General features: G+C 45.9%; 1 protein-coding gene across 1 annotated transcript; it reads left to right on the top strand.

Moving 5' to 3' along the window:
* Positions 1-4: 4 nt before the first annotated feature.
* LOC120026150 (transmembrane protein 203-like) lies at positions 5-1,885 on the top strand. The gene is made up of 2 exons (XM_038970970.1): positions 5-84; positions 656-1,885. Exon 2 carries the CDS (start codon positions 957-959, stop codon positions 1,371-1,373), a length of 417 nt encoding a protein of 138 aa, XP_038826898.1. The 5' UTR covers positions 5-84; positions 656-956; the 3' UTR covers positions 1,374-1,885.
* The last annotated feature ends 8,514 nt before the right edge of the window (positions 1,886-10,399 follow it).

Here is a 10,399-nt window from a genome sequence, read left to right as displayed (position 1 = left end):
TGAACGTACAAGTTCTCGCGATTGTACACTATCTCAGTGAAGGAAGGAAAACATTACGAAAAAATCGGAACTCAATGAATTAAGGTAAAACCACAAACTGTTGTTAAAACCTTGTAATGTCATACAATAACCCCCATCAGTTGACACATGCAAAGAAGGAGAAATAGCTGCATGTGGTGATTGTAGCTAGCTAGTATGAGATGAAGGGCTTCGCTACGAGATAACGTTACTGTAGATAGCGAGCTAGCTCATTGTGCTAGCACTGTCTGACTGCAGCTCAGCTAACGTTTGTTAGCTAACTATCCGAATAATCTGACAATACAACATTTGATCGGTTAACTACTAGACAGCTATTTCGTTATTCGTTTGCGATTTCAACTCTCATCACTATCCTCGAACCATTGTATTTCTGAACGACACATCAGTTTCGTCTAGACTAACATTACAGATTGAGATTGTAACAATGTTTGCAACTTTTGATACGTTTGTTTCAATCGACTTCACGCTTGTTACAATGTAATTTGGTAAAATGGAACAGAAAAAATGAAGTAAACAGTTATTGTCACTTTGATGTTCAGTGTATGGCCATTTCAATAAATGTAAGTTACATTTTGTTGTCATGCTCTGAATAAAATATCTCTGTTTCTAAATAAAGGCAGAACACCTTGATTCTTTGAAGACATCCTCCACATGTGAAGCTCATCACTGGCTCACAGTATTCCGTCCTCTCTGCTCCCCACTGTCTTCAATGATGTAGATGAGCTTTATCGTCTGTGCAGCAGTTCCTCTTCTATTGCCTTCTGTGGATTCCTGCCCAGACGTCCATGTCTCCTTTCCTTCACACTTTACCACCCTGAGTCTGGAACATCACCTATCCTGAGTCGAACCAGTGACTATACCCCAGCTCATCCCTGGTTGAACAGTCCACCTGCGTCTACTTCCTCCACCTTAAGGCAATGCTGTTCTCTCTGCGGGAGCTGGTCCAATGGCTGGGCTTTGCCACTTTTGAGCTCTTCCTCCAACTGGGGGCTCTGCTGGTCTTCAGCGTGCTGGTAGCGCTGCGGGCTGACTTCTTCGACCCTGGGATGAGCTGGTGGCTGGTCTTCATCCCTCTGTTTGCCGCTGATGGCCTCAGCACCTACTTCACAGCCATCGTGTCCATCCGGCTGTACCAGGAGAATGAGAAAAGGCTGGCAGTGCTGAGGCTGCTATGGGTGCTGACGGTGCTCAGCCTCAAGCTGGTGTGTGAGGTGCTACTGTGCCAGAAGCTGGCAGAGCAGGAGCAGGCGCGCGATCTGTGGTTCGGTCTTATTGTCTCGCCACTCTTCATCCTCCTGCAGCTGCTGATGATTCGCGCCTGCCGCGTCAACTGAGGCCTGGGGCGGTTTTGTTTAGCAACAAAATCGACGCGTGCGCAACTATGGGGCAAAAAAACCCAGACCGGGTTGGCTAAGATCAGGGTTGGGCAAATTTGGTTGTGTATCAGCAGTTTTTCTCATGTTATGTCAGTCATTGACAGTCACTCAATTATACCATGTCAGCTAACATTTTTTAGATTGGTAAATTAGTCTTGCCAGCTATTTAAACTTGGTCTAATTAACGACCAGGGGGGCCCCATTGATTTTGTTACTCACTCACTCAGATATCATATTAAAAACAGCAAACATTTCTCTCCCTAAGGTAGAATATCAGGAAATTAGCTGTAAAACTGCATATTATTCTTTCCGCTGTCACGTTTTGCTTGCAAGGTAGGGCCCCCAAAAGGTTAGGGCTGGCTCTTACGGCATGTTGGGGCGGCAGGGTAGCCTAGTGGTTAGAGGGTTGGACTAGTAACCGAAAGGTTGCAAGATCAAATCCCCGAGCTGACAAGGTAAAAATCTGTCGTTCTGCCCCTGTTAACCCACTGCTCCTAGGCCGTCATTGAAAATAAGATAATTTGTTCTTAACTGACTTGCCTAGTTAAATAAAATGTGTGTGTATGGATGTAGGTACACAGACCCAGACCTCATGATGAGTTCAGAATTCTTTGTGACCCCCAAAGTTCGCCATCCCTGGCTTAGATTGTTGACAACATGTAAACTATATTTAGTCTCAATGTTTATTGAAAACATAAATATATTTGCACAATGAGTACTTGCTGTCTCTCAAATACATTGTTTGTTAGCTAGCTAGCGAAAACACCTCTAAACAAGATATGGTATCAATAAAAAGATACAAGCTGCAACGAGCCACCTACGATTCCCCGCATGGCAGGTTCTTGTCAATGGTCGAGTTAATTTTGCATGGCCCGGTGCCCCGGGTAGACGGAGGTCTTAAGTGAATTATCCTCCCCACCTTGGGCACCGGGCCATGCGAAACGAAATTCACTATTATTGCTAGATATCATGACAACGCATGCATTCCGGGCTACATCGATGTGCTTGGATCACTTTCGTGACGTTGTGAGCCAACCCGTCTATACAGGTGGGCTGTTTTAATTAACAGACTATTGTCAAATATTCGGTGGACTAATGGCTGGAGATGAGGGTCATGGGTTTCTCCTCCGTTCTGACCTCGTCTGAGGACAGTGTGACAGTGTTTCCATGCGCTTTGTCTGCATGGCTCTCCCATTAACATTGCTGCCTGTGGATAAAATGTATCGTATTTGATCTGTGTTATGGTCCTCTTGTTCAAGCATAGCCTAATTTTATCCTTCAAACTAATTTAATTCCTAACGTGAAATGTGGTGCTGGGGAGGGACAATTGAAGTACTGTCTTTTGATTTTGGTTAGACTGTCGCCAGTTTTTTTTCTTCTCCTTTTCTTATCTGCTCGTTTTTGGTAACCTTGTTGTTGTTTGTATATATGTGTAAATAAACATTTAAGCTGGTAAAGTTGATTATGTAATATTATTTAATCTCATCAGAAATCTATGAAACATTAATCAGCCCTCTTTTGGTCAATTCTGAACGGATTCCATGCCGTTATGTCCCATGTAGACTTAGATCTTTGGTATGTCCACTGTTATCCCGTATGACGACAAAATTTGGGCACAAGGTGTCGCTATTTACATTGAAGATGGGCGTGTGACCTTGGACACTGATGGTCGACAATTTGCTCTGCTCCACACACATCTTTAAATACTTTAATATATTAAAACCATTTAATGGTACCTGTCATGTTTAGGTCAATAATTCAATTGAAATGAAATGCATTATGTTATTATTTAAAAAGAACAATTGAGGAGTCGATACGTGCTTTTATGATAAAATATTTCAATTTATTCACTGAAAGGGTTAAACCGTAGAAGGGGGGCTGAACTGAATTTCCTTGACTGACAGTTCCTCTTTACTTATTCAACAATAGAAAGAGGAGGGATTTCCTTTGATGGGTGGTACTCTGTGAAAATGGGGTGTATTCCAAATCGATATCACCAAATGAGGTTGCTTCTTGGGGCGCTGTTCTTAAAACTGAATAATGACGTTATAGATTTACAGGTGCGGAGGGCGGGGCAGAAGTCGCAGACAGAGGAGGAAGAACGTAGAAAGACCGAAAGAGACCGTGGGGATGTAAGTGTGTATGCGATTTTCGGCGCTGCAGGGACAGCGACATACAGCGTTCTTTCCCAGTCGGGTAACACCATCTCCCAAATACATTACATTTCTCCCCACAATGTCTGGTGGAGGAGAAGTCCGTGTTCTCCGCCAGGAGGCTGGGCAGGAGAGCCCGACGATGCCGGCCTGGAAACGGGAGATTCTGGAGCGGAGGAAAGCAAAGGGTGGCGGGTCTGGAGCAGGAGCAGCTGAGCCTTGCCCTAGCGCGAGCTCATCGCGGGTTAATGGCGAAGTAACGGGAAACAGCAGCGCCTCCAAAAAAGACAATGAAACCAACGCTGATTCAGTTCGGAACTACACCATCACTGCAGCGAGCCAGCACTTTGCAGGCAAGCGTGGCAGTTCCCCCACCTCCCCAGAGCTCTCGCCGGTGAAAACAAACAAAGACCCCTTGACTGCCACCGACCCATATGACTCGGAGAAAACGTTAAGCGATGGCGAGGGACAGGAAAGCCTGGTTCTGCAGGACAGTCTAGGCCCATTGCAGGAGAACCCCTTCATCAAACTGGAGAAGGAGCGAAAGAAACGGCAGGACAGGGAGAACGCCATTCGTCCCGTTCAGCACATACTGGAATTGTATGGCAGTGTACCTGGAATTCGGACTATACGCGCTGAGAATATCATTATCATAGAATCCGATCCGGATTACTTTACGGGGGCCAGTGGAATAAAAAGCGGGTTTTATCTGCAGCAGAATGGGCTAAGCAGTTACAGCTCCCTCAATGACCTCTTGGACAGGACAGCTGGTGGGGTGACCGAGATACGGGCAAAGGAGGTGGTCATTTATGACACCACACTAAGCAGGAGCGAGGAGAACTTGAGCACGCTAGGTCATCCTTGTCACGAGGGCGCATTCGAGACAGGAGAGGGTCAGGGCAGGGTGAGCCGCATGCTGCAGAAATTTGACAGCAACTACAGAAAACTGCAACCCAAGTCTCGCAGCACAGAGAACCTACTGGACTTGGAGACCAGTTCAAGCAGGCCAAGACAACGACCCAAGCCACAGCCAGATCTGGTGCCAAAATACAAATCACACGCCCAGCCTAGCTCACCAGTCCGCACCCTAGGCAACACACAGTCATCTTCTTCAGTCTTGCCCAGCTCCCAGTCTTCCAAACCAAATCTACAGCTCCCTCTTTATGAGCCTGACAGCACCCTGCACTCTGCCGGACCCCCTCAATCAGTGTCTTCCTACCGCCAGCGTTTTGAGGTGAGTGGGGGCCACAGTGTGGTGGTCAACCCCAGAGAGGAGGCAGAGGGGCCCCAGACCAAGCCTTTCCGAGAGAGAGATTGGGAGAGCACAGAGGTGCCCCCCAAATCCAAGGTGCCATGCTCTCCGGATACCTGCTGTGCTCGTGCCGAGTCCCCTGCCAGCCCCACCACACCCCTGATGTCTCCCCCCTCTCCAGGGTTCGAGATCCGCCCCTCGCCCCGCCCTGACCTCTCCCAGCTGCCTTCCGGGGACATCCAGGCTCGTGCCCTTGCCAACCTGCGCCTCCAGTCCCGCAACTCCTTCACCGTCTTCCCCAAACGCCACAGAGCAGCCTCTTCCCCGGGCAGCACGGCCCCCTCCAGCCCCATCAAGTTTCCTCCCTCCCAGAGAGTGGCAGAGATGCCCACTCCAGGAGTGCCAATTCCCATCACCCCTCCACCCACCCCAGCAGCCTCCAAGAGGAAAGAGGAGGTGAGGGCAGCCAGGCCAACCAAACCAGACCCACCTCCCCCCACCGCCACCTTGCCCCCCTCTCCATCCCCAGCACCCTCCCCAGTTCCCTCTGTCCAGTCGCCACCTCCAGAGGATGCCCCTGTTGACCATCTACCTGTCACCAACATAGATGACATAGATGTGGACCCCTTGAAGCCTGTCGCCCCCAGTCCCACTCCAGTGATGCATGGGCGGAAGGGGAACACCTTCACTGTGGTGCCTAAACGTAAGTCAGAGCCTCAGCCTGACTCTCCAGAGCCCCAGGAGCCCTCCGGAGGGGCCCAGACCCCCCCCACGCCATCCCAGGCCCCCTACGCACAGCTGGGTTCCCTGCTGAAGAAGCGCTACCCTGCTGTGGAGGAGATCGAGGTCATTGGTGGTTACCAGTCCCTGGGACGCTCCTGCCTCATCAAGACAGGCTCCACTGGCAAGAAGGTGAGACACAATGCCCAACTCGTGGTACTTCACATGCTGTTTGAACATTAATCTAAAGAAGCCTTTTTTACAGTGATAATTTAGCCCTCGTTTTCATTTTCCATTTGTGCTTTGTCATTTAGTATAAATGAACAAAATGTTTTTATGCGACTATGCATATGAGTGGGCCAAGCCCCGAGTATCTGGTCTGGAGCGTGAAGTCATGAGCTCTGCTTGTCGGCTACTGCATAGCAACCTAGTGGTGCCAAAAGCCCTGGTCTGCCCTAGAAAGCCTATGTAAATTACGATTGCCAGAACGTCCCCCAGATAATTTTTTAGACTGCTGTTTTGCGCTCTATTTTTGTTTATTATGATCAAGTTTGATCCCCACGAATAATTATTTTAAATTTCTCTACAAATTTAGATATTTAATTAAATAGTGATCCATTCTGACTACTACATTTGTCTACACACAGGACCATGTGCTCGCGCCCTCATGCTATTGACATTAAGGTTGACTCCCAGGCAAGATGAAAACAACTACATAGACCATGATCCTTTGCTAGTTCCGGCCACTTTCACCATGATCCTTAGTAGGGCTGTCCCCGACAAAATAGAATCTTGGTTGACCAAGAGACATCTGTTCTTTCGACCAATTGATTGGTTGAAATTTTAAAACATGTATTTTTCCATATAGACACATCCTGTGTTTTAATCAAATCCACTATAAGCACTGAGTTTGTCTGATGCTTTAAGCGAGCTGTTTGATTAAATAATTAAGACACAAATGACTAGAGGGAGTCTGACCACAATTGATTTGATTGTGCTGCCTGGCTCAGACTTGCGGCGCTGTGTTAAAAAAAGACAGCGAGTGACTGTGTGACTAGCATACATTGTCTCTCTCTCCTCCCTGCTGCAGCGACCACCACAGAACATCAGTATTTATCATGCTGTCCGTGTTGCTGAAGCTGCAACATAATTACACCCATTTCTGACTGAGAAGTTATGTTACTGAAATCAATAATTTGTTTAGGAAAAGCATTCCCTATTCCCTCAACCTCTGGCTCTCTTTACGTGACACATGTATGCTTCGCATGTACGTGACTAGTAGGGCCTGACCTATATCATAATCACATCAATAAATTGGTTATAACAAACTCTGAACACCGTGACACCAAAATGGATGCAGAGGACGCGCACTTCAAATTCAAATACTTCCGCCTTAATGTGCCATTGGGAGTTTTCCATAGAAATAAGTGGATGATGTTGGAGCTATCACTATCAGCTGGTTTTAATGTCTATGGAGTGGACTAGGCTAAGCTTCTAATTTAGGTCTGCTTTTCAGCCCATCTCATTATACCACACCTCTGTAGATTATATTGTTTGTGTGTGTTTGTGTGGCACTTTTATTTTGCAGTGTTTTGGACCACTGTCCTGCAAAAGTATGTTATTTATTTCCTTGTCAGCGCTTTATTGGGTTAGTCTTTGCTTGAAGCATACTGATCTGATCAACCTGTTACTTGATCCCCAGGATTTGGTTTGGAAAACCTGACTTGAGTTGGTTAGTACCAGACACCCACCTGTCTAAGTTATGGGACTGAACGGGCTGTCTATTTGTCAGGTTCACCCCAGGACCCTGGTCTAAGTAGGCCTGTTTTATCTGTCCTTGTGTGGTGTTTAGGCCTTTCTTTACCAACAGGTTAATGTAAGGCCTCATTCCAAACAACCCTGTCTGTCCCAAAGAAGGAAGGAAAAGAACAATGTACAGCGCATTCGGAAAGTATTTAGACCCCTTGACTTTTTCCACATTTTGTTACTTTACACCTTTATTCTAAAATTGATATTGTTTTTCCTTCATCAGTCTACACACAATACCCCATAATGACAAAGCAAAAACAGGTTTTTAGAAATGTTTGCAAATGTATATTTAAAAAAATATCACATTTACATAAGTATTCAGACCCTTTACTCAGTACTTTGTTGAAGCACCTTTGGAAGTGATTGCAGCCTCAAGTCTTCTTGGGTATGATGCTACAAGCTTGGCACACCTGTATTTGGGGAGTTTCTCCCATTCTTCTCTGCAGATTCTCTCAAGCTCTGTCAGGTTGGATGGGGAGCGTCGCTGCACAGCTTTTTTCATGTCTCTCCAGAGATGTCCGATTGGGTTCAAGTCTGACTCTGGCTGGGCCACTCAAAGACATTCAGAGACTTGTCCCCTCCTGCATTGTCTTGGCTGTGTGCTTAGGGTCGTTTTCCTGTTTGAAGGTGAACCTTCGCCCCAGTCTGAGGTCCTCAGCGCTCTGGAGCAGGTTTTCATCAATGATCTCTCTGTACTTTGCTCCGTTCATCTCTTCCTCAATCCTGACTAGTCTACCAGTCCCTGCCGCTGAAAAACATCCCCACAGCATGATGCTGCCACCACCATGCTTCACCATAGGATGGTGCCAGGTTTTCTCCAGACATGATGCTTGGCATTCAGGCTAAAGAGTTCAATCTTGCTTTCATCAGACTAGAGAATTTTGTTTCTCATGGTCTGAGAGTCTTTAGGTGCCTTTTGGCAGACTCCAAGTGGGCTGTCATATGCCTTTTACTGAGGAGTGGCTTCCGTCTGGCCACTCTACCATAAAGGCCTGATTGGTGGAGTGCTGCAGAGATGGTTGTCCTTCTGGAAGGTTCTCCCATCTCTACAGAGGAACTCTAGAGCACTGTCAGAGTGACCATCGGGTTCCTGGTCACCTCCCTGACCAAGGCCCTTCTCCCCCGATTGCTCAGTTTGGGCAGGCAGCCAGCTCTAGGAAGAGTCTTGGTGGTTCCAAACTTCTTCCATTTAAGAATGATGGAGGCCAATGTGCTCTTTTGAACCTTTAATGCTGCAGAAATGTTTGGTACCCTTCCCCAGATCTGTGCTTCGACACAATCCTGTCTCGGAACTCTTGGTTTTTGCTCTGGCGTGCACTGTCAACTGTGGGACCTTATATAGACAGCTGTGTGCCTTTCCAAATAATTTACCACCGGCGGACTCCAAGTTGTAGAAACATCTCAAGCGTGATCAATGGAAACAGGATGCACCTGAGCTCAATTTCGAGTCTCATAGCAAATGGTCTGAATACTTATGTAAATAAGGTATTTCTGTTTTATTATTTTATATAAATTAACAAACATTTCTAAAAACCTGTTTGCTTTGTCATTATGGAGTATTGTGTGTAGATTGATTTGCCTGTAAAGGTAACAAAAAAAGGGAAGGGGTCTGAATACTTTCCGAATGCACTGTATATTACTCAGGCCTCTGTTGCTAAATGTAGGATGTTCAACATGGAATTCTACTAACTCTACTGCAGGAATTGTCAACTGGTGGCCCGCGGGCCAAATTCAATTTTATTTGGCCCCACAAAAATTAAAAAATTCACCTCAAAATTATTTTAATGTAGAAAATCTATATCTAAGTATTTCCACTCATAAATAGACATGTGATCGAGTATCAATGTAATCAAGGTTTCAAAATACAATATCTATTTGGCTTCTTGCGTCAATTTGCAGAGTACAAATTATTTATATTTATGTTCCGGCCCCCCCGACCAGCCGCTCAAGAAAAAAAACGGCCCGTCGGCTTAATCTAGTTGATGACCCCTGCTCTACAGGAAGTAATCCATATTTAGTAGTAAGATTGAACGGGGAAGGCAGAAGCTGTTGATTTTTAGCACCAGCCTTCAACATGGTTTGCAACATGGAGATGTGTTTTTGTGACCAAGGTTGGGATCAATTCCATTCATTAATCAAGACACTCCTATACATTTCAATTTATGAATAGAATTGTAACTCTTCCCAAATGGATATCATTGTTTGTTTATTGGCTTTTTTTCTGAGCTCTAGGCTACATACTTGACAGTGCAGCACTGTCTCTGTCATATCCTAATCCTTTGGTCTCTAGGTATTACCAGTCTCAAGCAGGTTGTGTGTGTGTGTGTCACTGTTTGTCCCTGGCCAGGAGACAGAGAACACAGGCAGTAATGAGGCCCCTCAGAAGCAATCAGTGTTTTTGTACTCTGAACTCTATAGAATTCATTAGGCATGCTATGTTTGGGCTCACAAAATTCCCTCGCCTTTGTTGTAATGTACATGCATACTTCTCCTCCCGGTCATCATTTCACCACGGCCAAGGTTCCTCTGGTATTAAAGCTAGGGCAGGGCAGCAATTACAAAAGCATCAAGGGTAGGCCTATGGAATTTTGTGGAATTACTTGGCTATGGTTCTGTGAGTTTCCTTTTCAGCATTTGGGATGAGTTTTTCAAATGCGCTTTTTCCATTTCAAGAGGAACTGAGCTTGCCGGATGCAAAGTTTTTCAATCACATCAATATAAGAGAGTGGATCTTGAAACCAGTGTATCACCGCCTACTACGTTCTTATGTTTCTGAAAAAATTTACTTCCACTCCCTCATTTATTGGCCACGGTTGCTTGTCCAGTTCTGAAGGTTGTACTGGTATTTTGTTGTTTGGGGGGGGGGGGGGTGGGGGGGGGGGGGATTCTGCAGCATGTTGGAGTTAAGTCTATGCATTGCTTTCAAATTATTATGACAGATTCAAATAAGGCCCTTACATGTACATGCTTTACACCCAGCCCTACTGTAACCCTGTATTCGTTATCTTGGATAATGTGTCGGATAACCACGCTTGTCCTTTAAGCCTTTA

This window comes from Salvelinus namaycush, chromosome 31, assembly GCF_016432855.1.
Source record: "Salvelinus namaycush isolate Seneca chromosome 31, SaNama_1.0, whole genome shotgun sequence".
Taxonomy (NCBI): Eukaryota; Metazoa; Chordata; class Actinopteri; order Salmoniformes; family Salmonidae; genus Salvelinus; species Salvelinus namaycush.
This window is presented reverse-complemented; position numbering and strand designations above follow the sequence as displayed.

Coding starts and splice junctions, on each gene's coding strand:
- LOC120026150 (XM_038970970.1), top strand. CDS start 957: ATGCTGTTCTCTCTGCGGGAGCTGGTCCAATGGCTGGGCTTTGCCACT.